Here is a 27,989-nt window from a genome sequence, read left to right as displayed (position 1 = left end):
AAATCAATCAAATCAGAAACAGGAAAGATTTGTGTCTGAAAGTGCTCAGGAGGACTGATAGTGGAGGCTTGTGGCTCCGAAGCTAATGGGTCGGGTGAATCCAGTCTGGATTTCAGTCAGAACCCTAAAGGAGCTGAATTCTGACTGAAGCCTAGAGCAGATTCACTGCCCCACTGACATCGGGCCCACCAGCTTCCACTGGGATTGGTGACTTTCCTGGGGGCAGAGTGTTCCACAGGTGTGTTCCACAGGTGCTGCTACCAAGAGGACCTGATCTCGCACCCCAGTCATCATAGAATAGTAGAGCTGGAAAAGGACTACAAGGCCATCGAGTCCAACCCCCTGCTCAATGCAGGAATCCACCTTAAAGCATCCCTGCCCAGCTGCCTCTTGAAGGCCTCTAATGTGGGAGAGCCCACCACCTCCCTAGGGCACTGCTTCCACCGTCGCACTGCTCTAACAGTCGGCAAGTTTTTCCTGATGTTCAGCCGGAATCTGGCTTCCTGTCACTTGAGCCCCTTATTCCGTGTCCTGCATTCTGGGAGGATCGAGAAGAGATCCTGACCTTCCTTTCAAGTATTTGAGGAGTGCTATCATGTCTCCCCTCAATCTTCTCTTCTCCAGGCTTCCACACTTCACAGGGTAGTGGGATAAACAACAAGGCCTACCCCGCAGCAGGCACAGATGTTCATGCCAGTTAGCATTCCCTCTATTTGTGACGTCCAGGCCGAGCGCGCCATTACCCATGCCAACAAAACGGCACCGTCCACACAGAAGAGGCTTGGAAGGACCACCGTGGTTTGCAAAAGCACAAAAACACTTGGGGGTGGGGGGAACCCTAAGCAGGTTGAAGCAGGACACCCAAAAATAGACCAGTGAGGACCAAAACATGCTCAGCGGCCATGGAGCCCTGAGAGGCTGGTGTGTGTGCAGCTGGGGAGGGCAGGAACCTGGAGGAAGTAGAATGGGGTAACAGAGAAAAGGAACCCTGAACAGGAGCACTCCACGCTGTAACGATTTGTTGCAGCCCACCTAGTTACATGCAATTTGCACCTAATTTTCGATAGCTTCCCGATGCAAGTTTCTCTGGGTTCCGCTCCTGACTCCGCATGCCAGGAAGCGGGCTGTGTTGCATCCCCGTGGCTCACCCACTTCCAGAAGTCCCACTGCACAAAACCCAATCACCCAACACCATTATCATGGTCACAGGCCTCTGGCTCAGGGGTCTCCTCTCCCGCTCCTTCCCTGCAGCAACGGAGCAAGCGGTCGCCATCAAAGCATCTTTAAACAGGTTGCATTTCCTTCCTTCCCTAATTTTTATGCTGGGCTCTAGAGGGAAAATGGCGGGTGGGGAGGAAAAGCCCACGAACAGGCCATCTGCAAACAGACGTCTCTCTCAAAACCGGGCAAAATAAAACAGAACCCAACCCAGTCCTTTTGCACTACCCAGAAATGTGAGAGCCGGTGGAGGGATGAAGCAAAACCAGACCGAATAGCTTTCGCGCTTCTCTCCTTTGAAAGAAGCGGGCGCATGCCTCCAAATGGCGACGGTACTTCTGCATCAACTGGAATCTGTTGAATGGCAAGTCCAAGTTGCACGAGGAATGGGGGGGGGGGACATTTAGACGTTGCTGGGTGGGGGTTAAGCACAGGATCTTGAACGGCTCCTTTAGGGTTCCCTTTGGTTCTGAGCGGAACCCGGAGCTCCTCTGACACGGCTTCCCCATGTCTGGGGGGAAGGGGGGGTGTCCAAGACCAGAAGGGGGCCGAGGAGACCACAATAATGGGTGTGTGGACTGTGCCCAGACACTGCTGGAGACCAGAAAAGGTGAGCCCTGTTTCTCTAGCTAGGAAAAGGCTGAAATTCATAGAGATGTATTTGGGACTCCGCCAAGAGCATGGGAGGGTCCACATACCCCAATCGCCACGTTCAGTTCTGCCATAGTCACCTGCTTGGCACGTTCCACCGCCTGGACCACCTGCTGCTGATGCTGGCGGGAGAGAGGAAGGAGCACACACAACACACACCGGCCCAAAATGTCGTTACTGTCATCCTTCGTTGGCTTTGCATCCCCCCGCCCCTCCAAAAGTGGGCCCAGAGTGGCCGCCACGGGCATCCAAATTAGGACAGATGCAAATAGCTCTGTTCATGCCCACCCCAGCCCTTCGGGCTCAAAGTGGCACCAGACACAACCTGGGCAAGGCTCAGGTTGTGAGAACGCTCGTCAAATCCGTGCCCTTCTGCACCCAACACCGCTGCCGTGTCCCTTGCCTTCAAAGGTGCCCGGCCTTTATTTCTCCAAAATGCTCCTTTTCGCTCACCTATCAGTATTTGCACTTCACAAGTGGAACCTGCAACGAAATGTTGCAGCATGCAGCGTCCTTGTTCACTGTTCCAGGCAGCCTCCAGAATACTCCATTCCCTTTCCCATCTTGGCTTTCCGTCACCCCCAGCTGCTGACTGGTCAGCTTTCCATGGCCACCAGTCCTCATAGAGATGTTTTGCGGGAGCTGCTCCACCCCTTACGTCTCCAACCCCCCCCCCCCAAAAAAAGATATGTTGTACTTCTGCAAACCACAGTAGTTTCCCCCAGCCTGCTGGTGTTTCCCTCTCATGCGTCGGTGATGCCGTGATGGCTGCATAAGCAACGGCACTCGCAACCTGGACATCGGAAACAGAAGGAATGAGGACGTGGAGTAGAAGGAAATTCGGGACTAAGCAGAAAGCAAAATACTTTGCAAACAGTGTATGATTTGTCTTAGAGGACCTAAAGCTAGAAAGGAAGACACCAAGGAAGCAAGAAAGATGGACAGTCATATTTGTCGGCAGACCTATGAACATCAGCTGTCGTATTTCAAAAGGTCCAGTATGTTGCTCCCAAAAGCCCCAAGTCAGAGGCCTCCGGGAAGCCCCCCAGCGCAGGGCATCAAGGCCTCCCCCGTCCATCATTCTGCAGCAAAAGGAATTCAGCAGAATTTGCCTCTGAATATGGAGATGCCAGTTTAGCTGCCATGGGTTAAACCACCACCAATTTATCTCCCCCCGCCCTGCGCTTTTAAAGCTGGTGGCCGTGTCTGCATCTTGTGCCAGTGAGTTCCTTACGTTAATTATCGGCTTGATGAGGAAGGGCTCGCGTTCATCTCTCCTGACCATCAGAAGAGCCCTGCTAGGTCAGACCAAGGGTCCATCAAATCCGGCATTCTGTCCATGCCGTGGCCAACTAGCTGCCCACGAGAAACCCAGAAGTGGGGCGTGAGTGCAAGAGCCCCCTCCCAGTCATGTTCCCCAGGAACTGAGACAAGGAGCGACTGAGAGCCTTCATGAATGCGTCTAATCCCCTTTGAAAGCCATCCAAATTGGTGGCCAATTACCCCCAAATTGGTGATCAATTACCACTACCTCTTGTGGCAGCGAGTTCCATACGCTCTGCGACAAGTATTTCCCACCATCCAGGTTCATTGTTTGACCCTGGGTTGTCGTATTATCCACTTTCATCAGGCCATGCCTAATTTTGGACACCTTTAACATGCCTTCCCCCAACTTGCCTTTTTCTAAGCTCAACAGTCTCAGATGTCCTAACCTTTCCTCAGAGGGGAGGTGGTCCAGCCTTAGTTGGGCTTGCCCATTTGGTGACCATGAGGACATTCAAAGAGCCCTGCTGGATCAGACCAAGGGTCCATCTAGTCCAGCATTCTGTTCGCACACTGGCCAATGAGAACCCACAAGCAGGACATGGTGCCACAGCACCCTCCCACCCATGTTCCCCCGCAACTGATCTACCTAGGCATGCGGTCTCTGACACTGGAAGTAGCATAGAGCCATCAGGACTAGTAGCCACTCATAGCCTTCTCCTCCAGAAATTTGTACATTCTATGGCCTTCTCGTTGTTGGCCCCCCAATTATGGAATGATCTCCCCAACGAGGCTCGCCTGGTGCCAACATTGTTAATTTTTTTTGGCACCAGGTCAAGACTTTTCTCTTCTCCAAGGCATTTAACAGCATATGCTGAGTTTTTAACTGACCCGAGAATAGTTGTTTTAAATGGATATTGGTTTTTTTTAATACTTCGGTGGTTTTAAATTTTGTATATCTGTTTTTACTGTTCATTGTTTTTAACTTCTGTAAACCGCTCAGAGAGCTTCAGCTCTGGGGCGGTATATAAATGTAATAAATAAATAAATAAATAAATATGGCCATCACCACATCTTGTAGAAGTCAAATCCAAAGTTTAACTCTGCGCTGTGTGAAGATTAGAACTGTACACAGTGTTGCAAAAGCAGTCAGGCCATCCACGTGTATAAGGACAGCATGAAATTGGCAGATTTATCTTCAATTCTTTTTCTAGCTATGCCTGACATGGAATTTGCTTGACTAGAACCTGCTGTCAATCAGTTTCACCAGACAACCCACCTCCAGGAGAAAAGACTTCAGTATATATCCAAATTGGTAACACTTAATCATTGTAAACCTCCCAGAGCGCTTTGGCTATCGGGCAGTAAAAAAATGTAAGAAATGAATGAAAGGTATACTGCCCTTACACATAGAAGCTTTATTTAAAATAGCATTGCTAACAGCCTTTGCTAAGACGCACATGCACACGCAATGGGGATGTCTAACCACGTTCTCAAACTGGAAAGAAAACAAGGGGACGTCTAAATGCTTCATGGAATCATAGAACAGTTGATCTGGAAGGGGCCTAGGAGGCCTTCGGGTCCAACACCCTGCTTAACGCTTCGGGCACTCCTTGCAAGTTGGGGGGGGGGGCGTGGCTGGCTACACAATCCAGAGTTTTTTCTCCTGGCAATAGTTACTTGGGAAAGAGACGAGGTAGGCAGAGGGACCCCCTCCCCAACCCTGGGGGTTGAGCGAACCTGCAACTGCGAGTTGGATCATGCAAAGTATCCACACCTAGGAGTCCACCGGCTGCACACCCCGGGGGCCAAGCATACAGGAGGGCAAAAGGGGGGCGCTGTACGTACATCCATGACTACCTCAGAGGCAGGGGGACTGGCGACCGGACACAATCCTGCACCCCCTCATGGGTTCACTGGATGCACCCCGCCCTGCCTCTCTCGGCGTGAATCATCTTCCTGAGCTAGAGATGACCAAACCCTTAGATACTGATGGCTTGTCCATTTTTATCTCGCCGTTTCTATTGCTTGTTTTAATAATAAAAATGCCTCCGCCCCAAACTGTCTGCTATTTTTGCAGGGGAGGCCTCAGGCCAAAAGATGTTACCAAAAAAACCATCAAATAATAATAAAACCACTTAGTATTGGGGATTTTGAACCAGTGACCGCTTTTTAGCACTCCAGTTCAGATTTTAGGACAACCAAGAGCTTTCAGGTTATTTTCAGTCCCATTCTACCCTGTTTAAAAAAAAAAAAGGCTTGCGGGGCATAGTTTCAACTACCCTCGTACAAGCAAAAGGCCGCATTTTTGGTGTAGATCGCAAGCTGAATATGAGCCAACTGTGCGATATGGCTGCAAGAAAAGCAAATGCTATTTTGGGCTGCATTCATAGAAGTATAGCTTTCAAATCACGTGAGGTACTGGTTCCTCTCTATTCGGCCCTGGTTAGGCCTCATCTAGAGTATTGCGTCCAGTTCTGGGCTCCACAATTCAAGAAGGACGCAGACAAACTGGAGCGTGTTCAGAGGAGGGCAACCAGGATGATCAGGGGTCTGGAAACAAAGCCCTATGAAGAGAGACTGAAAGAACTGGGCATGTTTAGCCTGGAGAAGAGAAGATGGAGGGGAGACATTAGAGCGCTCTTCAAATACTTGAAAGGTTGTCACACAGAGGAGGGCCAGGATCTCTTCTTGATCCTCCCAGAGTGCAGGACACGGAATAACGGGCTCAAGTTAAAGGAAGCCAGATTCCAGCTGGGCATCAGGAAAAACTTCCTGACTATTAGAGCAGTACAACAATGGAATCAGTGACTTAGGGAGGTTGTGGGCTCTCCCACACTAGAGTCATTCAAGAGACAGCTGGACAAGCATCTGTCAGGGATGCTTTAGGGTGCATTCCTGCATGGAGCAGGGGGTTGGACTCGATGGCCTTGTAGGCCCCTTCCAACTCTGCTATTCCATGATTCTATGATTTAACTCCAATGGATGCAGCAAGAACTCCCATCTCTTCAGAATCGGGGTGGGTGAGGGTTAACTCTCACCGACACGGTACCTGTGCGTACACTAGGACAAGAGGCATCCTCCCACCTCCACCTGAGCCTACTGCCTTTGCAGTCTTCAAGCTCTTCCCGCCCATCTATCACAGCCATCATGAGGCCACCTCTACAATCACCATCATTGTGATCATGGTAGCATAACACTGGATCAGTGCAATGGCCTCTCCAGTCCAACACTCTGGACAACCAGATACTTGTGAGACCCAAGCAGGATATGAACACAACACACACCAGCCTCCCATTCATGTTCCCCAACAAACTGGTACTAACAGGCCTCTGGTTAACTGGTCATAATACACAGCACTCAGGACCAGTCACCATTGATAGCCTTCTCAATCCCCTTTTAATGCCATCCAAGTTGGTGGCCCTCAACACATCTTGTGGCGGTGAGTTCCATAGTTTAACAAGGCACTATCTGGAGAACTCCTTCCTTTTGCCTATTCTGAAATCTCCCACCACTGAACTTCGTCGAATTGCGTATGATGAGTGAGGGAGAAAACCGTCTCCCATCTGCGTTCCCCGCACCACACCCTCATTTTATGCACATCTACCATGACCTGTTCAGTGATGGGCGAATAATCCTCATTTCCTGTATTCATTCATGCACTTTTTTGGAACAGGAAAGTGCGCATGTCAAACAAGAAAACATGCATTTTTAAAAAAGCGCCCCCAAAATGCCCACTGCCCGCCCCAGAATAAAGTGCGAAATGAACATTTTTTGGAGAGCGGACATATGTTCAGGATTTGCACATTTTTCTGGAGAATGCGTCCTTCCTGCTCGTGTTCGGGGTCCCAACGGGACGTGTTTGCACAATTTGCAAATATTAACTAAATTCTCGTGCATCCCTAATTCCGTTACTTGACTTTCTAAGTTAAAGAGCCCCAAACATGGTTACCTTTCCTCCTAGGGGAATTCCTCCTGGCCCTTCGCCCTTTGGGCTGCGCTTTTCTGCACCTCTTCCAGCTCTATGGTGTCTTTCTTGTGGTGCATCAACCACAAACATATGTAATAACAGCGAGCTCATTCAGAGTGCCTACTTTTAAGCAGCCAAAACAGCACCACCCAAACACTAGAGGGAGATATTAGCAGGCTTGGGGAAACCCCCAAGGTTTGCAGAAGTACCCCAAAAAAAGAGTCCAGTGGGTAGGGAAGACCCTGAAACAGCCCAACAGGACTGAGCACGCTCACTGGCCACAGAACTCAGAGTGGTTGCAAGAGGGGAATGGAGTAGAGTAATCAGGGCATGGCTGGCTTGAACCCTGGACAAGAGCAAGATTTTGCTGCAGTTCCCACGGATACGAATAATGCTAACGTTCTGGTTCGTCGCCAGACTCCCCCGAAGCTCCCACCCCGATTTCCTGGTGCTCTCCTCACATTTTAAAGGGGCTGAATAAGTTAAAACGCAGCTATGGGGCGCAGGGGGAGGGATCAAGCCCGTGCGGCCCTCAGAAACACTCACCTCCTGGGACAGGAACGGGATGAGCTGAGCGCAAATGACATTGAGCCGCTTGGCAATCTCCGTCTGCAGGGGTGGGGAGGAGAGAGAAGAAACACACACCAAACAACGCTACAAAATGTCAGCCGTCATCAGGAGGCCACCAACACCGGCAGAGGCCCTGCTTGGCATGCGGAGGGTCGCGGGTTCAATCCCAGGCATCGCCAGGGAGGGCTAGGAAAGAATCTGGCCCGGAAGCCGGAAGACCCAGTGCTGCTGGGCAGTGCCAACAATACTGGGCTCTGAGCCAGGACAAGGCCGTTTCCGCCATGCCCACATTTATACTTTTCAACTAGGGCTAAACGGACGTCCCCACGGCCTCCGCACTCAAGCAACAGAGGCCCCTCCCCCTTCCATTCCTAGCCACGCCCCTTCGTTTTAAGAAAAAGATTACAAAGCCCTTTTGCTCTATGCAATCTCTGAGCACGCACAGAGTCTTCCCCCTCACCACTACACGGGACAAGCTCTTCTACTACAAGGGTGCCCACGTACGCACACAGAATGCGCTGGGCAGGGACAGACCTTTGAGATGGTGTGTGTGTGTGTGTGTGTGTGTGTGTGTGTGTGATGTTGGTACTCTGGTTTGCCACTTTGTATTTTCTCAGCATCCGTTTCCATTTTGGTTTCTGGAAATGAAGCATCTCACGCCCCGAAACAACCGAAAAAAGGGAGACATGCAAGCACATACCCCCCCCAAAAGGAAAGCCGTGGTGGGGGTGGGGAGAGGGGACAGAGATCTGGAGAGGGAAACGGCAGAGAGGCATTGAGGCCCTGGCAGTAGGTACTTTCTGGGAAAGATTTAATTCTCTCCTGGGGCCTGCGGTAATGGATTCGCCTTTCTAATGCACTGATGGGCAGCCCACTCCTGGGGGAGCACTGCCTCCAATTCACTCGCGCTCGTTAATGTTCAATTTAGTGGCACTTTAACGCTCGCAGGATGAAAAATGATCGGGCCGCCTCACAAGACTCCCCCCCCTCCTTCCCTCTTGCCTCCGTTTGTATGGTGGGGAAGGGGGGAGGGACGCACAACACCCTACAACAGACTGCTTCTGTTCCCCTTCCACCCCCACCCCCCAAAAAAGCCCCCCACCAACACAGCCGGGGGCTTTTGCTATGGTTTGTCCCCCCTCCCAAACCACAACAGAGTGTTTGTTTCCCCCAGGATCAGCCACAAACCAGAACGCCAAACTGTGGTTCGGAGCAGGCTTGAAGGGAAGCCGTGGCTTAAGTGTGGCTCCTGCTCCCAGACCACGGTACAGACGGAGCCCCCGTCCTGCTCTCTTGCTCTCTCTTTTTTTTAAAAAAAAAAAAAAAGGGGGGGGATTTTTAAAAATGCAGGTTCGATTTTAACAGCTTTATAAGGTCTTCCCAATTTTGAATTAACATTTGAAGTTGTCCTTGGGGCCTTCGCCAGTTGTGCCCAAACATTTCCCAACATGGGGGGGGACCGTTTCCGAGCCCCCTATCCTTTTTAAACTTGGAGGTTCTATGGACTGAGCCAGAGGCCTTCTGCACACAGAGCGGACGTTCCACCGTTAGCCCCTTCCCACATGGTTTCTTTAAAAAGGGACAACAGAGAATCCCACGGTAGACTAAGGAACGTATTCCGGCATCAGCTTCCGCAGATGAAGTGGACGGAACTTTTTGCCACAATAAAACGGTCAGCCTCGCAGGTGCCACAAAAGTCGCTGGTGACCCTTCCTCACCCACCCCCACGCTAAAAAAGGCACAGCCATCCTATGGGCTTGCCCAGGATTTGAATCCAGACCTTCTCACTCCAAATGCGAATCATATCCACAGACCAGACTTACCAACCTGGTGCCTGCCAGATGGCTTGGACTCCAACTCCAATCAGCCACAGCCAACCTGGCCATTGCTGGCTGGGGGAAATGGGAGTCGGGGTGCAACTCGCAACAGATTGAGGAAGACGTCACCTAACCCACATTCAAACAAAGAGTAGAGGCCTGCGTTCTCAGTGAGGTGGTAGACGTCTTCTCGAGACCATAGATGGAGACCATTTCCAGCCAGCCAGCCCCGGAGGCAATGCCATCATGCAGTGGAGGCTGGTGGAGCGAGGAATCCACTCCGGGTTTCAGTCTGAACTCTTCCCACCTTGGATAGCTCCTTTAGAATTCGGACTGAAACCCGGAGCGGATTTGCCACCAGCCTCCACTGGGCTCATACTGGTGGGTGGGGCTCTCCCTTCTCCCTCTCCAATCTCTCACGCATTTCGATCTCCTTGGCCTGTGGCCCCCTTCATGTGGCTGGACAATCCTCCACGTAAACAACGAATCAATGAATCCCAACACGCTGGGAGGCTGGTGCATCCAGTGGGGAAGTTCTAAGGTTCCACATGCAAGGATTTTGGACCGGGGCTGGGTGGGTGGGGAGTGGACGTCATTTCAAACTGGGAGGCAGCTGCCTGAAGGTTAATGGAGCGCTGGCCTCTGGCTGGAAGGGGGGCATTTAAGGAGAGGAACTTTTGCTGTAAATCTAAAGGGGCGTTTCGGAGGAGGGCCCCCACCTCTAACCAGTGATCAGACTACACTGAAGGATTGTTGTATGCTATTCTCTCAGCCCCAACCTCCGTCACTCGGCACTATTAACAATGGACTGCACTGCAGCGCTGTCGTAAGAGTTTCTCTCTCAAAGCCTCAGCTCTTTGCCTGCAATATGGGGACAGTGTGGCGTAGTGGCTAGAGTGTCGGACTGGGAGTCAAGAGATCCGGGTTCTAGTCCCCACTCAGCCAAGGAAACCCACAGGGTGACTTTTGGGCCAGTCACAGCCTCTCAGCCCCACCCACCTCACAGGGTTGTTGTTGTGAGGATAAAGTGGAGAGGAGGAGGATTATGTACGTCGCCTTGGGTTCCTTGCAGGAAAAAAAGGAGGGATATAAATGCAATAATAAATAAAAAATAAATAAACCAACTAAGTTGTTGTACTGTGGGTGCTATGTTTTTAAACGCTTTAGCTCAGCCTCCTGCATCCTGGCGTCCTACAGATGAGCTGCGTGAGAATTTGCAGCACCCTGCACCAGCATGGCCATTAAAAATGCATATATTACATGAAATAAGACACAAGATCGAACGAGTATGAATGCCTGACTTTGCTTGTACCTTTTGACACAAGGGGCAATCTGATCTATTTTGGTCCATGCCAATTTCTTACATTTTCAATAATATCTGCATTCCGTTCCAGTTTGCATTTTTTTTAAAAAGAGGCTTAACAAAAATAAGTATTCCTTTTTGCATGCATTTCTCTCAACAGGCGTGTTTTTGTGTGCAATTTCCCCATGACACATGTACGTTTGGCAAGACCTTTTCCCTAACATGCACATTTTGAAAAGCTATTTTCTCTTCATATACGAAAGTTTTGATCTGAGAAATGAATTGCAAAATTCAGAGAAGTGCAAAACCCACAAGGTAACTGTGTTCCAATTCAGGCATTACTTTGGCAAGTGCAAATTTAGGTCAGTTTGGTGTAAAATGTAAGTGAAACCACCACCATGCCCCCCACCCACCCCTGGCCCACATCCCTAGTGGGTACACTGGTGCCCAGTCGCAGCTATAGTAAAATCTCTGACTTCTATGGATAGCTGTCACTTCTGCAGTGGGAAATATTTAAAAGCAGCTTCTCCAATAAGAACCAGAGAGGTGAAGTAGACAAGAGAGAGATCACTTATACTGACAAGTGTCTCTGGGCCTGTTCAGAAGACACCTTAACCCACAGCTTTAACCATGATGGTTAAGCCAGAAAGCCAGGCCGTGCTCAGAAGACACCTTAATCCACAGCTTTAACCATGATGGTTAAGCCAAAAAGCCAGGCCGTGTTCAGAAGACACCTTAATCCACAGCTTTAACCATGGTGGTTAAGCCAGAAAGCCAGGCCGTGCTCAGAAGACACCTTAAACCACAGCTTTAACCATGATGGTTAAGCCAGAAAGCCAGGTCGTGCTCAGAAGACACCTTAAACCACAGCTTTAACCATGATGGTTAAGCCAGAAAGCCAGGCCGTGCTCAGAAGACACCTTAAACCACAACTTTAACCATGATGGTTAAGCCAAAAAGCCAGGCCGTGTTCAGAAGACACCTTAATCCACAGCTTTAACCATGGTGGTTAAGCCAAAAAGCCAGGCCGTGCTCAGAAGACACCTTAAACCACAGCTTTAACCATGATGGTTAAGCCAGAAAGCCAGGTCGTGCTCAGAAGACACCTTAAACCACAGCTTTAACCATGATGGTTAAGCCAGAAAGCCAGGTCGTGCTCAGAAGACACCTTAAACCACAGCTTTAACCATGATGGTTAAGCCAGAAAGCCAGGCCGTGCTCAGAAGACACCTTAAACCACAACTTTAACCATGATGGTTAAGCCAAAAAGCCAGGCCGTGTTCAGAAGACACCTTAATCCACAGCTTTAACCATGGTGGTTAAGCCAAAAAGCCAGGCCGTGCTCAGAAGACACCTTAAACCACAGCTTTAACCATGATGGTTAAGCCAGAAAGCCAGGTCGTGCTCAGAAGACACCTTAAAACACAGCTTTAACCATGATGGTTAAGCCAGAAAGCCAGGCCGTGCTCAGAAGACACCTTAAACCACAACTTTAACCATGATGGTTAAGCCAAAAAGCCAGGCCGTGTTCAGAAGACACCTTAAACCACAGCTTTAACCATGGTGGTTAAGCCAGAAAGCCAGGCCGTGCTCAGAAGACACCTTAAACCACAACTTTAACCATGATGGTTAAGCCAGAAAGCCAGGCCGTGTTCAGAAGACACCTTAATCCACAGCTTTAACCATGGTGGTTAAGCCAGAAAGCCAGGCCGTGTTCAGAAGACACCTTAATCCACAACTTTAACCATGATGGTTAAGCCAAAAAGCCAGGCCGTGCTCAGAAGACACCTTAAACCACAGCTTTAACCATGATGGTTAAGCCAAAAAGCCAGGCCGTGCTCAGAAGACACCTTAATCCACAGCTTTAACCATGATGGTTAAGCCAGAAAGCCAGGCCGTGTTCAGAAGACACCTTAATCCACAGCTTTAACCATGGTGGTTAAGCCAGAAAGCCAGGCCGTGTTCAGAAGACACCTTAAACCACAACTTTAACCATGATGGTTAAGCCAAAAAGCCAGGCCGTGCTCAGAAGACACCTTAAACCACAGCTTTAACCATGGTGGTTAAGCGAGAAAGCCAGGCCGTGTTCAGAAGACACCTTAATCCACAGCTTTAACTATGGTGAATAAGGCTTTCTGTGTCTTTAACTTATCTCATTGACAATCCTGGCCTACCCTGCAGGGCTGCTGTTTAAAAAATCACGTTATTTATTCATTTATAAGACTTTGATACTGCTCGCTATATTAAACCCCTGAAACAGTTCACGTTAAAGTACAACTTAGAATACTTTAAAAAGATAAAAATAATAATTCAGTAAAAACATTAAAAACATTACAACATCATGACAATAAAACAGGGTAGTAACAGAGTCGTTTACAGGTCAGGGAAGGAAGAAATACATTTTGAGAAGCCTTTGAAACTGGCCACAGTTTCTGCCTGTTGAACCATGCATGGGAGAGCATTCCAGAGGGCAGGGGCTGTTACGGAGAAGGCCCTGCTTACGTGTCATTACCCGATGACATGCTGCTACTCAGAGGACACAGAAGAGCTTAGGGGTCAGTTGGATGTCTATAAGGGAAGAGAATTTGCTAGGTATTGTTTAGAGCTTTGAATATTAACAACAAAGCCTTGGACATGGCTCCATAGTGAATAGACAGGCAGGGCAGCTCTTTTTACACAGACATACTATATGTATATCTAGATGTTCCGCTGAGCTGTTGTATTCTGCGCTTAACTCCAGCTTCCAAGCCAGGCACAAGGGTTGCCCCACGGAGAACACATTACAGTAATCTAACTGTGGAGTTAAAAACTATTCCAAGTCCAAGTCAAGTTGATTGTACTTAACAACCAGACACCATACAACTTCACATAGATGTGTTACATTCATTCGTTCGTTCGTTCGTTCCCTTGGCCTTTGTGCGCAAGAGCAGGGCCAGCACAAGAAATTTAGCAGGTCTAAAAGTTACATTTGTTAAAATCATTCAATAAAAAAACACAGTTTTTCGAGGGATGATCTTCCCTTCATCTGAACTCGATCCCAGCAGAAGCTGGTTTCAGGCAGCCGGCTCGGGTCGACTCAGCCTTCCATCCTCCCGAGGTCGGTAAAATGAGTACCCAGCTAGCTGAGGGAAAGGTAATAACGGTTGGGGAAGGCAACGGCAAACCACCCCGCTATAAGGCCTGCCAAGAAAACGTCAGTGAAAGCTGGCGTCCCTCCAAGAGTCAGAAATGACTCAGTGCTTGCACGAGAGGTTCCTTTCCTTCCTTTCTAAAATAAAATGAGTGACGTCTTCTAAAGTGAAAAGGTTTCAAGGGCAACCTCTGGCTTCCTTGGGGGTACCCTGGAAGCGCCCCGTACAGCCTGCCAAGGGGAGCACGTTTAACCTTGCCCAGGAAAAGGCTGTTCTCAGCTTAAACGAGGGTAAATCAACCAGATATTTCGGAAGGTTAAGGAAAGAAGGGGTCTAAACGCAGATATAGCTTTTTAGATGCGCAACTTGCAATTTCAGCCATTTGAGATTATTAACGTTCAGCTTTAAGGGGGGGAGGGCCTGCAGGCCAAAGGCAGTCATTTCAGGGTGGGGGGTTCAAGCCCCTGGACCACTCAACTTGGAGGGTGGCAGGAAATTAAGCCCCGAGGGGGAACAAGGGAAGTATACGCCCAAGCGACCCAACTCTCTCGATCACCGAGTCAACGTGAGCGGCGTGACTTTTATTTGCTGGCAATAAAGCTTGCCACGGGCGAACAGGGGGAGTGGGGAGCAAGGGGGGGGGCGTTGAGTGGCATTAAAAAGACACTTGCTGGGCTGGACTGCAGGGCTTTAATCTGAGGGGAGGCACCAGGCCGCAGGAGGAGGGAGGGAGGGAGCCGGGGAGAGAGATCCATCAGCGCGCCAAGGTGATAACCCCGAAGGTTCCCGCCATGGCGGTGCCCATTTGTCACGCAGGGACTGTCAGAGCCCAGACTTATGAGCTCTCGTTAAAATGAAAAAAGGGGGGGGGGAAGAGGGGGGAGAGAAAAGACGCGTAGACAGCTTGCTGGCAGCTGGCCAGCCGCACCTGAAGCCGGCCGTAAATCCTGCCGTCTGTGCAGCACAAGGAGCAGCCGGAGGAAGCCGGCGGTGGGGCCGCGGCTGGCGGATTGCGAGAGGGAGGGGGGAAATTAAAATGTGCAGAGAGCAGGAGGGAGGGAGGGAGGGAGGCCAGGCCAGGCTCAAGCGGCTCCAGGGCCCAATTTACACATGGTGCAGTTGCAGATTTGAGAACCACTCGGGGATGGATTGGACGGACGCCCAGGTCCCGGCCTCAGGGAAGCCCAAAGAGTAGAGCGGGCGGCCCCCTGGGGCTTGTGGCCTGCCTGCGATTGGTGGGCAGACCACCTCGGAGCAAGGCAGCTCCGTTTCCTGGTCAGGGGTCGCTGCCGCCCGCGGTCTGAACCTCTGTGAAATCAGGACGTGTGTTCTTTTAAATGGACACAGGGGCTTTGCTGGGTCAGACCCGAAGTGCCCTGTTTTCAAAGGTGGTCGGGAGCGCAAGAGGAGAGGGAACCGTCTTGGGGCCACGGCCCAACACACAGGCCTAGGGAAGCACCACGCAGAGAGCACTTTGCAGGTTTGCCCTTCTGCCATCACCCCAGCCGGGATGGTTGCTTCTCCATATCCACTGCGGTCAGCATGCCACGGATGCCCTGCTCCTTTTACACCTCTGCCCACTCTCCCTCATTGCCCTCCGCACCTGGGACACCTGCTCCCTGCCGTAGCTCCAACCACTGCCCCTCACTGCCCCTTAATCCCGGAACCCCATTCCAAACCACCGATGTGGGGTGCCCCCTCTTTTTTCTTCTCCCTTCAAATGCCTCCTCAAAACTCACTGGTCTACAAGGCCCCGCAATGAAGACAGCGGTTCTCAAAGGGCTTGATCCCAGCCCTGGCCATTGACAAAACCTTCCAACCCCAGAACCAGTCAGGTTCGCATGCAAAAGTCCAGTGGAGACTGGTGGCTCTGACGTCAATGGGACGCTAAACTCCTCACCTTGGAAGGCTCCTTTAGAGTTCTGGCAGGTTCTGACTGAAACCCAGAGCGGATTCACACACACACCCCACTGACATCAGAGACACCACCCTCCCCTGTAAAAATCTTTCCCAACCATTAACATGGACAGCCTGCTGCTCTTTTAAACTTGCACATCAACCATTCAGTGGTATTCAGAGGGGAAAAACCCGGGACTCACCATTCCTCCGCCGTTCCTTGCCCACCCTCCGCCACCACCCAACCATAGATTGTGAGTTTCTCCAGGTAGAGATGGGAAGAAAATTTGTTTCACATTTTAATAGGCTCCAATTGAATTAGCACTTCCCAAATCAAAAGAAGGCCTGGACTGAAACTATCCTTTGGTCTTTATGCTTCTCTTAACCTTGTGATGCCATTTTCCGATCCAACACAGCGTGCAAAAGACGTGTACGTCAGGGAGTGGCGGGGGGCAGCTCACAAAAACGCAAGTGAATTCTCATGCGTGCAAAAAAGGCCTGCAAAACGTTGCGCAGATTTCTGGTGCGGAAATGGAAAACGGTGGGCATCATGCAACAGCCTTCCCCAACCTGGTGCTTTGGATTCCAACTTCCATCATCCATGATCATTGGCCATGCGGTCTGATGGAAGTTTCCCAAACATCTGGAGGTCACCGATTAAGGAAGGCTGGTGTAGAAACAAATATGCGGACCTTGAGGCCGGGACCTGCAGTTCCTTTTCTTAGCACCAGCTGCATCAACAGCGCAAGAACCTCATTCGTCCTTCACCTTCAATGGCATTTTTAAGAAGGGACAAACATAAGGTTTTTACACGCTTACCTGTTTGTGCATTTCAATGTTCAACCCGTAGGACATTTCATAGTACTGCAAGGCAAAGGATAATGATGTTCAGCGAGGGGATTTTTAAAAAGACACCGTGTGCGTGTCTGTGCGAGCATTAAAGTAGCCACTGGAAAATTTGGCCTCAGTCTCTCCCATCTGCATTATGGGCATAGTGCTACAATCTAGTTAGCAGGGTTGTTCGAAGGAGTGCAAGACAGCACTTGCGAAATGCTTTGAACACTCAAAAGAGCAATATGAACATAGAATCATAGAATTGGAGAGTTGGAAGGGGCCTCTAAGGCCATCGAGTCCAACCCCCTGCTCATTGCAGGAATCTTAACCTTAAAGCATCCCTGACAGCCTTATATAGCTCTGTAGATGCACACCCTGGCCAGCCTATGAACAGGGGAATAAATAAGTAATATAAACTCAGAAGTGCTTCAGTTACATCAAGCCAGCCTTCTGCAGCAATTCTGTAGTTTTGGGCTTCAACAGAAGGATGGACAAATGTGTCAGTTTCACTGACTCCTGCATTCATGGTTTGTTTGCCTTTGTTTTTAATCTGGAGTTCTTTCTCTTCTGAATACAAAGAACTTTGAGAATTTGGATAGATTCTTATCAAAAACTGAAATGAAACCCATCTGGATCCAGCCAAATTCAATAGGCATGAAGAGATTCTTTTATTAATTATTATTATTTCCCCCCACTCCAAAAGCTTGAGAGTGAGTTATGCCGCAAAACCTGTTCCTCACCCTAAAACCCCTATCATCCTAGGTTTTGGCCATACTGGCATGAGCAGATGGGTGTTGTAGTCCAAAACTCCCCTTGAACCACTTTGATTGCCATTTCTCTTGGTAGAAAGGCAAGGTGCACATCAATAAATCAATAAATAAAACATCCAGAGGGCGCTACGTTGGGGAAGGTTGATACAGAAAGAAATATGTGAGCCTTGAGCTGTGTTTGGGACCACCCCCTTGTCCCCTCCAGCCCCCCCCCCCCCCCACGGGCCGCTCACCATGACATAATGACGCTGGATCTCCGTCTTTTCCGTCGCCAGTTTCTCACACTCGAGTTTCAAGCTGTGAAAATGGAAAAGTGGAGCTGTTAAGAGGATGGCAGTGACCCCCTAACCCTTTGGAGGGTGCATTCACATAACCTTTCATCTCACCCCCCGATTTTCATTTCAGGCACAGCTCACTTGCAGGAAGCTGGTTGTCAAAACTGCATGTACAAAATTTGTGTGCACACACACACAACTGAATTCTGCAGCCTGTACAAATTATGCAAATTTTGACCTAACTTGCACAATTTATTCAGCTTTTTACTACTTTGCATAATCCATCTACACCTTGGGCAAAGGGGTTATTAAAGGTGACTGGAGCAGCCCTTGATCAATCTCCGCAACAGTTTAGCCACCATTCTGGCTTTCAAGATTCCAGAATATCAGCACAATCATAAGGTCTAGAAACTTGAGGGAGGAAGGTGAAACTTAAAAACTTTTATTTATTTATTACATTTATATACCGCCCCACAGCCGAAGCTCTCGGAGATGCTTCAGAATACCACACTTTGTGGCTTCTCTGCATTCCTGGGGAACCGTGAGAGACATACAGCCCTGAGTGCTGGCATCCCACTTTAGACAGCGCCCCCTCCCCAAATGCTCCAAAACGTTAACTCCTAAATAAGCAAATCTCGTCCTCCCAGCCCAGTTTTGTGGCTTACATTGGCAAGATAGCTTTCAAGTGTTCAAAATACTCTTCTCCACTGGATGTGTTGGCTGGGGCTGATGGGAGTTGCAGTCCAAACACCTGGAGGGCCCCATGTTGGAGGAATTAAAATGCCAACTCCCAGACCCAGCTCAGTCAGTACACGGAACCCAGGGCACTGGATCAGCGCTGGGTGGCAAGTGCCCAAGTTCTGCCTCCGATGCAAAAAGCCCAAAGGTTCACCCAAGGGCAGACAACTTTCAACATTCCACGCGAACTGCTGAAAGTCTACTTAATTCCCACCCACACCTGTTCTCCCTCCCCATCACTTTTTCCTCATGTGTCGTGCCTTTTTCAGATTGTAAGCCTGCAGGAAGCGGCTGCCTGGTTTACCGAATATTCGTAAACCGCATCAGGAGTGGGATAGAAATACTTTAAATAATACATGCATGCCCTAGAAGCCATATTTTTTTCATGTATGAGATTGCAGAGCGTCTCGCTTTTTAATTTGAAGGAAAAGGGGGGGGGAAACTGCACTGGCATCGAGCGATTTGCGATTGCACAGGTTGAAGAGGTGGTAGAAGGACTACCTGACACACACACACACAGGCTAAAGAACCTCCCCTGTAAACCTCCCCCACAAACGCAAAAGAACACGGCCATTTTACCTGTGGTACTGGTTTTGCAAGAACTGAAATTCCTCTTTGATCCGGTCCAAGATCTCTGGGTACGTCAGCTTCAAGGACTGGGGGGTGGTCGAAACGACACTGGCGGCAGCGGCGGCGGCAGCAACAGCGGTGGCAGCGGTGGCAACCGGTGTCGCCTGTAGATGAGCCTGGGAGGGACAAGTAGCGCCCGTCACCAACCACTGCAGCCAGTGGCCCGTTCTCCTAGCCCTGCTCCACAGAAGCATCCCTGCGCTTTGACCCACCGGGGCAAAATGGCTCTTTCCTTCTAACTCTAAGGAAGCACCTGAGCATGCAAGCTGAAAACTTTTCTTTTTTTCTTACAGCTTTCAGAACTTGACTTTCTTCTTACTTCCACACTGTTCGTTTTATTGTCCCCTGGGCCCATTTGGTGCATTCTCTTCCCTCTCTTATTGTTTTATTATGGTTTTATTAGAATGTAAGCCTATGGGGCAGGGTGTTGCTGTTTTATTCTTTTACTATGTACAGCACCATGAACATTGATGGTGCTATATAAATATAAATAAATGATAAGTGCTCAGCTGAGATCCACGTCTTCTTTAAACCTCCTGCACTTGTGATAAGTGCAGGAGCCTTAAAAAATGCAGAAAGACAACAAATCTATCCTGCACAATCCGATGCAGGTCTACTCAGAAATCAAGTCCCACCAAGTTCAACATGACTTACTCCCAGGAATTTAAGATATCATTTGGCCGGCTGGGTGGGTGGACAGGTGAACAGACAAGACAACCCAAAATATCTAACGGTCAACCCTTTCCCATAAAAGGGTTGGACCATCTGTCAGGGATGCTTTAAGGTGGATTCCTGCATTGAGCAGGGGGTTGGACTCGATGGCCTTATGGGTCCCTTCCAACTCTACTCTTCTATGATTCTATGACATTCTATTTATTGCTTTTAGTTCAGGGGGACGAGCTGAATTCTGTACCATCTTCCAATGTCAATTTTTGCAGGGTCTCTTAGATCCCGAATACCTTACATGCATATTTTTTTTAACACAAAGCCTTCTGGAGATATGCATTTTTTTAATTATTATTTTTAACACAGAGAGACAAAATATACATCCTCTCAACTGCATCAAGATAAAGTGGCCAAATTAAACGCGAGCTGTCACCGTGCTTTCACCCCCAAAATACTTTTGGGTGCAGCGTGCGCCACTTTCCCCCCCACTGATTCCAGTTTAGTGATGGCCTCACATTAAACACACACAAAGGGCTGAAATGCCACGGAACCATCAGACCCCTCCTTTACCATGGGAGAATACACAGAGAACGAAGCAGCACAGCTACGGAGGTATTCCACTCTCCACTTTGCTTGGCCTCCTTATTTATATGCCACCACCATGAGCTAACTAATCGCCCACAGTGACAGGAAAGCAACCCGTCTTTCTTCGTCGTGGTCTCCGTGCATCACACACATGGTCTCAAGGTCCAGTATCGCCAAGAGATGATCCGGGCCATTTCTCTGACCAAATACAGAGAATGGTACAACCCTTGACACACATAGCAACTACCCCCTGCAATTAGCCCCAAGGTCTTGCAATGTGCAAATTTAGTCCAGACCTGACAGTTAAACCAGTGTAAAAAACCTTTCTAAAGGAACTGAACACCCCTAAGAATGAGTGAACCAACATCTGCAGAACTTTAAGTCAGGAAGGAACTCACCGGGGGCCGGTTTTGGGGGAACATCCTTGGAGCAAAACCATAGAATTGCGTTTTCAGCTACTGCTCCTGTCTGACTGTACACACTCCCCTGGGCAAATCTGTGGAGGATAAGAAATACCTACAGGAAACTAAACCTTTTCAAAAGGAACTGCTGCTTTTCTCATGCCATCAAATGTGCCCAAACTAAGTAAGTATGGCCAGCCAAAAGAAAACACTAAGGTCTAGTAACTTTGGAGGAGTTATTAGCAAAGCTGCAAAAAAACCATGACGAGGGGGTGAGGAGAACAGGACATAATTCCACAGACATGTCAAGCACTGAAATTAACACTGGATGAGCTGCCACAAGTATGGGGTTCATGAGTCCCCTCCCCGCATTACCCACATTTTAAGAACATACGAAAATCCACGCTGAATCGGGCCAAAGGCCGATCTAATCCATGCCTGATCATCTACGGCAATCAAGAATTTCCACAAGTGACCAGGTACAGGTTTTTTGGTTAAATTGGAAAGAAATTGGAAATTAAAAGCAAACTCACAGAAATAGATGAGGTGACTCAAACAATTCAGTTGGTAGGTTTTGAGTAGATCACCCCATCAACTTTTGGAGATATAAGGAGCACTCCTACACATGTCTACTCAGACGGAATTTACACTGTGTTAGCAGTGCTTACTCTCAGGGATGTGTGTATGGAATTGTAGCCTTATATACAATTAATATTGAATATAACCAACACACTTATGCAGTCCTTACAACACCCTTATAAGGTAAGCCAGTATAATTATCCCCATTTCGCAGAAGTGACTGAGGCTGAAAGAGTAATGTGTTGCCCAAGAAGTTCACTGCAGAGGCAAGACTCAAAGTGGCTCAAGCTACAAGTCTATACCCACTTTCCTGGGAGTAGGCCCCAGTGAATTGAATGGGCCCTACTCTCAGGGCGGGTTCAAACAACAAGCTAAGCTATGCTGCTTAACCACAAAATGGTAACCATTTTGTGGTTAAGCAGCATGGTTTAGTGTGTTGTCTGAACCAGGCCACAGTCTCTAAGTTACAAGGCTTTTACAAAACCCTTATTTTCTCCCAACTAAATGGGATCATCTGCAGACATGACTTAACTGGAGGCAGAATCCATCTGCAACACCAGGGCTCAGCCCCCAAAGCACATGCAATAATATATGCTAAGACAAGAGTACCTCTGGGCATGTCAAGTGCATCTTTTCACCCTGCCACTAAGCAACCAGATATAGGAAGAACTAAATATGTGGGCTCCCTACAGCTTATATTTCTTTTCAAAATGTCTACATGGCCTTGCATGAAGTGGGGGCGGGATTCAGAAGCTGCAATTTGGGGCAGCCGTGAATCAGGTGACACCCTGCATAAATTATTATTATTATTATTATTTATTTATATAGCACCATCAATGTACATGGTGCTGTACAGAGTAAAACAGTAAATAGCAAGGCCCTGCCGCATAGGCTTACAATCTAATAAAGTCATAGTAAAACAATAAGGAGGGGAAGATAATGCCAACAGGCACAGGGTAGGGTAAGCAGGCACAGGATAGGGTAAAACTAACAGTATAAAGTCCGCACAACATCAAGTTTTAAAAGCTTTAGGAAAAAGAAAAGTTTTTAGTTGAGCTTTAAAAGCTGCGATTGAACTTGTAGTTCTCAAATGTTCTGGAAGAGCGTCCCAGGCGTAAGGGGCAGCAGAAGAAAATGGACGAAGCCGAGCAAGGGAAGTAGAGGCCCTTGGGCAGGCGAGAAACATGGCATCAGAGGAGCGAAGAGCACGAGCGGGGCAATAGTGTGAGATGAGAGAGGAGAGATAAACTCCCCACCAATCAAACCAAATCACCCCAATCCTTCTCCACCAACATCACCAGTTTTGGCCACACTCCATTCACCTGGGTATAGCTCATTCCTAGATGATCTTATCTGTACCCCAGTATCCTGTTTCCAACAGTATCTGACTGGGAAGCCCACAAAGCAGGGCATGAAATGATACCGTTCCCATCCTACTCTGTTGATTCGTCCCAACTGGATCCCATCCAGATGTTTTGGCCTACAATTCTGAGGATCCCTGAGCATTGCTCACACCATCTGGGGCAGATGGGAGTTGAAGTCCAAAACATCTGGAGGGCACCAGGTCGGGGAAGGCTGCTGTTCTCCTTGCCAGCTATGCACAAGTATTCCCAATCTGTGGCTGAGAGAGACAGAGAGAGAGATGAAAGTATGAGATTACATCCTTGTAGTCTTTTTAACAAACCCCAGAAAGACAAGGTTTAGTTTCCCCACGGGGCCCATAAGCACACATGGAAGAAGCAGAAACACAGACGGGCAGGGTGGGTTAAAAAGAGAACTGAAAACACAATTCTAGCCAGACATAATTACTTGGAAGTAAATCCCACTGTTCAACAGAGATTTCTTGCAAGTAAGCATGTTAGGACAGCAGCTTAGTTCAGGCACAATCCATCAAGATTCTTCCTCTCTCACTTGCATGTCCAAGATTTGGGATCACGGCCCGGCAAGGATTCGAACCCAGGACTCTCTGCCATCCAAGGCAACTATATTGCAAACCACTAGGAAGCAGCTGCCTCAGGCAACCGATTTAAGCCATAGTTCAAAGCAGCAGAGGAGCCCAATCCACCAGAATGGGCTCCAAGCAGTAAAATGAACAGGAGCTGTCAAGTTACAGCGTTGATGCTCATTTCAGTGGGGTCTTGGGAAGATGTCAAGTTAGTGGAATCCAGCTGGGGTGTTGGGTGTTCCACTTTGGACGCAAATCCATCTGCACATCTCCCATGTTCTAGGCACTGCACTAGCCCAAATCACACGCCCCGTCGGCAAGCAGGGAAGGATAGAACGTGGAGACCCTTATCGAGAACAAAGATTCTGTACACATCTCTCCACGTGTAGCCTTAAGAACCACCAGCAGCAGCAGCCCAGGCCTCCTGCTCCAATAGCCACTCAGTTAGGGGTTTGTTGTTTTTCCGAAGCCTTTCGACAACACCTTCACAAATCAGATCCCAAGTGTCAAAGCGGAAACCTTTCTATTCTCCACCCCTCCCCCTTCTCATTTTTAGACGAGGCCATTTTAAGGCCTGCTTGGAACACCCTTCTTCCCTTCCTTATAACCCCATACAGGTGGAAGGCAGGAGCAGGCAGTAAAGCACTCTGCACATGCTCAAGAGTGCCCTGTTAATTCCTTCAGGGGAGAAGACAGTCAGAATGAAAGAAACAACCATCTTAATCCAGGGGGGCACCTTACACAAATAAAGAGATCCTCCCCCCACCTGATTTCTCTCCCTACACACACACTCCACTGAGGGAGGCAGAGACCGGGGCAAGGGAAGTAAGAAGTATAGGCAAACTGACATGCCTTTGTTTGCATTTGTGTATTTGGGGAGGGGGTTGCCACACCTCGGTATCTCTTTTCTTTTTTTTTAATACTGCTTTACTCCCCAACACACAGCACACACTCACCCGTATCCCCCCTTTCTCCTGGCTAAGGAAACCCTCTCACCCACCCCCCATCCCCATTCTTCTCAGAAAGCCCCCCCACCTCTTAACTCCCCAAGAAACTCTCCCCTCCTCCCTCACCGCCCCAAAACTAGACCCCTCCCCCCTCTTCTTAATGCCCCCCTCCCCACCCGCCCATTTCCCCGTCCCCACACCCTCATTTTCTCAGGCCAAACAATGGGGGCTGCTCTTCCGTTGCAAGCCCTTGCCGAGCAGCAGGTAGAGAGGGGGGGGAGGCAGGCAGCAGAAAGAGGCCTTCCCCTGCCTTCTCCTCAGCTCTCCCCACCCCACCGCACCCCACCTCTCCCCCCCCAGACACACACAAGCCTCGCTTCCCCCCCCCCGCCCCCGGATCTGAAAAAAGGCAGTCATAGGACTACACACACCCTCTTACCAAGGCGCAGAAGCCAGGGTCGGGGCCCCCCGAAGCCCAGCCGCCTCCAGCAAGGGTGGGTGCGAGAGAAAGAGAGAGACCCCCCTTTCCCCCCCTCCTCCTCCTCTGCTTCTCCTCCTCCCTCCCCCCCTTTCCTCTTCGCTCGTCCCTCCCCAAACAGCTTTGCGGGGGAGAAGCGATCAATGAACGAGCGCCTGCTCCACGTGGGGTCTGGCTGCTTCTCTTTTGCCACAGCCGAGCGCGCCGCAGCCAATCAAGAGGCAGGAGAGGGAAGGGGGGGAATTAAATAAATAAAAAAGAGCGCTCGGTGCCCACGTGGGGGGGAAAAGCAGCACAAAGCCGACGGAGGCGCCTGATTGGTCCGAGGCGGCCTCCCGTAGAAAATGTGTCAATCTGTGGAACGCGACGTAGCCAAGAGGGGAAGGGGAGGGGGGAGGAGGAGAGAGACGCCGGGGGGGGGGGAGGGAGGAAGGGGGGAGGGGGGGTCTCTATGTTAACCCTTTAGCGCTGGGAAAATTGGTTTAACCCTTAAAAAGGCCAGGGGAAGAGGGAGCTGGGCAACCGGTAAACAACAGCAGGGAGCCGGCAGAGTAGGGAATTGGCTCAGCCCAACCTTCAGAGGTGTTCCACTACATCTCCCATTATCCCCAGACAGCAGGTTTCTGGAAGGCTGGCTTAACCATTAAAGTTCTGGAGGGGCTTGGTTGGTTTAAACTTTAAAGCGGAGTGGGGAACCTGGGGGGGGGGGGAGAGGCGATGATGTTGGACTACAACTCCCATCAGCCCCAGCCAACAAGGTTATTAACCGGAAGGTTAGGGGGGAAACAAGGAGGTGGAACCTGTGCCCCTCCCCACCCCATGCTGTCGGTTTACAGTTCCCATGCTGGTTAGTTCTGATGGGACTTGTAGTCCAACAATGGTTGAAAGGGGGCAGCTCCCACCCACCCCAGCCTAAATAAAGCTGGAGCGCAGCAGGAAGGAGGGTGAGGAAATTGGCTTAACCCTTCACGGTCTGGAGGGGAAGGGAAGATTGATTTAACCCTTAAAAGGATCAGAGGAGGACGGGATGGATTAACCCATAAGTGACTAGCGGTGTGTGGGGGGGCGTTGGCAAGGGGGCTTGAGCTTTAAAAGAGCAGGAGGGCAGGTTGATTTATCCTTAAGGTCGCGGGGGGGAGAAGGGGGAATTCGGTTTAACCATTAAAGCTCTGCAGGGTAACTGCTCCGACCCTTAAACGGACCAGAGTTGATGAACTTTAAAAAGACTGGTGGGGGGGTTCCAGGTAGATAAGGGGTAGTGGTTTGACCCTTAAAGGTCTAGAGGAGAAAATTTGTTTAACCACTAAAACTACAGGAAGAAGATTAACCTGCATCCCCCCCCTCCACCGTGTTCCAGCGCCGAAATTTAGTAGGGCTATAGAGAGGGGGGTGGGAAATTGGTTAAGCCCTTAAAGGGCTGGAGCTGGTTAACCCTTTACGGCCTGGAAGGCTGTGCCGGATCCGTTGAACTGTAGGGGCGAAGCGGAGTGGCAAGGCAAACTGGTTTAAAGAACGAGGCATGTGGGACTAGTTAAAACCTAGAAAAAGCTGGAGCATTCAGTGAGGGGTGACTTAATAGGGCTGGAGAGGGAAATTGGGCTGGGGGGGGCACGAGACGGAAAAAAAGAGATTTAACCCTTGGAGGTCTGGAGTGTTGGTAGAGGAAGGAATGATTAACCCTTAAACAGTTTAGGAGTGCTGCGGGAGGGGGGTATTAGTGGGTGGGAAACGGCTTAAACCCTAAAAGGCCTGGAGGGGGGGTTAATCCTTAAAGGATTGGAGCCACTACGAAGGGCGGGGAAGAGCTTAACCGTTAAAGGATTGAAGGGGGAAATTGGCTAACCCCCCAAGGATTAGAGAGCTGGAATTTTGTTAACCCGTTAAAGGACTTGAAAAGGGGCAGAGATGAACTTTTAAAAGGACAATGTCATGGACTCGGGTCGCCACCTTTTCCTGCGCCTTCCAAACCCTTCCCCCCTCCAAAAGACAAAAATTCAACAGGTGTGGCTCTCCCACGATGACATGGAAGTGCAATCAGAGGAAACCACCGGTTGAATTTCTGCCTTCTTTGCAACTGTTCAAGCCTCTTGGTTGGTGCTGTGGCAGGAGGTGCACAGAAACAGTGCTGTGAGGAGGATAGATGCCGGACGACACGCTAATCAATGGTTGTTTTCCATTTTGTTCCTATCCCACCACCATTGATTAGCGTGTCGTCCGAACCCTGCTGCTCCTTATATAGGCGAATGGGACCTATTTACCAATGTAGGATGATGGAAGATGCAGGCCAACAGGTTGGGAAAGTCTGATAGGCACTAATACACTTCTCCTTCACAAGAACATCAGAAGAGTCCTCTCGATCAGACCAAGGATCCATCTAGCCCATCCTATTTCCTATTGCGAGGTCGTCCCATGAAATTGATTGGTGGGAGATCCAGGACAAATAAAAGGAAGGACTTCTTCACACAGCGCAGAGTTAAACTATGGAACTTGCTATCACAAGATGTAGTGATGGCCACCAATCTGGATGGCTTTAAAAGGGGGTTGGAGATATTCCTGTAGGCGAAGACTATCAATGGCTACTAGCCCTGATGGTTGTGTGCTATCTCCAGTATTCGAGGCAATAAGCTTGTGTGCACCAGTTGCTGGGGAACATGGGCTGGAGGGTGCTGTTGCACCATGTCCTGCTTCTTCATCCCTGGCCGATGGCTGGTTGGCCACTGTGTGAACAGAGTGCTGGACTAGATGGATCCTTGGTCTGATCCAGCAGGGCACGTCTTATGTTCCTTTAGGAAGCTTGCAAACAGGCTATGAAGGTGTATCAATGAACGCCAATGGTGTGCGCCCGGCCTCTGGATCAGAAAGGTGTACTCCCTTGGAACACTGAGCAATTGTGGGCAGCCACAGGTCAGTCTGCCCTCCAGGGCCAGGCAACAGAGAGAGAGAGAGAGAGAGAGAAAAGGGGGTGGCAGAAAGAACGAGAGGGAGAGAAGAAGTTGATAAAGAGAAAAATGGGGTGGTGAAAAGAAAATGGGATGGGAGAGAGAGAGAGAATGAGGTAGTAGAAAGAGAGAGACAGAGATGGGGTGGCAGAAGGAGAAAAAGACAAAAATGGGGTGGCAAAGGCAGAGCGAGAGAAATAGAATGGGGTGGCAAAGAGAAAAATGGCATAGCAGAAGGAGAGAGAGAGAGAAAATGGGTGGCAGAAAGAGAGGAAGAAAATGGGGAACAGAGAGAGAGAGAGAGGTGTACCACTGCTAATTTTTGGCTGATCCAAACTTTTCTTTATCTGAAGGGACCTTAAACAGGGTTATTAACAGTGTTT

The 27,989-nt window shown here is 49.5% G+C and overlaps 1 protein-coding gene across 4 annotated transcripts in view; it reads right to left on the bottom strand.

Moving 5' to 3' along the window:
- The window catches only part of LOC134412993 (transducin-like enhancer protein 1), a 65,596-nt gene extending 40,908 nt beyond the window's left edge, over positions 1 to 24,688 (bottom strand). Inside the window, exons 1-7 of one of the 4 annotated variants that reach the window (XM_063147009.1) lie at positions 24,629 to 24,688; positions 20,716 to 20,813; positions 19,016 to 19,182; positions 17,657 to 17,720; positions 16,639 to 16,683; positions 7,649 to 7,711; positions 1,917 to 1,991 (exon numbers count right to left, since the gene is read on the bottom strand). In XM_063147009.1, the coding sequence (XP_063003079.1) occupies positions 1,917 to 1,991; positions 7,649 to 7,711; positions 16,639 to 16,683; positions 17,657 to 17,720; positions 19,016 to 19,182; positions 20,716 to 20,739 (438 nt within the window). In that variant the 5' untranslated portion in view covers positions 20,740 to 20,813; positions 24,629 to 24,688. The remainder of the gene's footprint in view (positions 1 to 1,916; positions 1,992 to 7,648; positions 7,712 to 16,638; positions 16,684 to 17,656; positions 17,721 to 19,015; positions 19,183 to 20,715; positions 20,814 to 24,628) is intronic. The other 3 variants (XM_063147010.1, XM_063147011.1, XM_063147012.1) reach the window with 3 other exon arrangements.
- Between the last annotated feature and the right edge of the window lie 3,301 nt (positions 24,689 to 27,989).

The sequence above is a fragment of the Elgaria multicarinata genome, chromosome 23, assembly GCF_023053635.1.
Source record: "Elgaria multicarinata webbii isolate HBS135686 ecotype San Diego chromosome 23, rElgMul1.1.pri, whole genome shotgun sequence".
NCBI classification, from domain to species: domain Eukaryota; kingdom Metazoa; phylum Chordata; class Lepidosauria; order Squamata; family Anguidae; genus Elgaria; species Elgaria multicarinata.
This window is presented reverse-complemented; position numbering and strand designations above follow the sequence as displayed.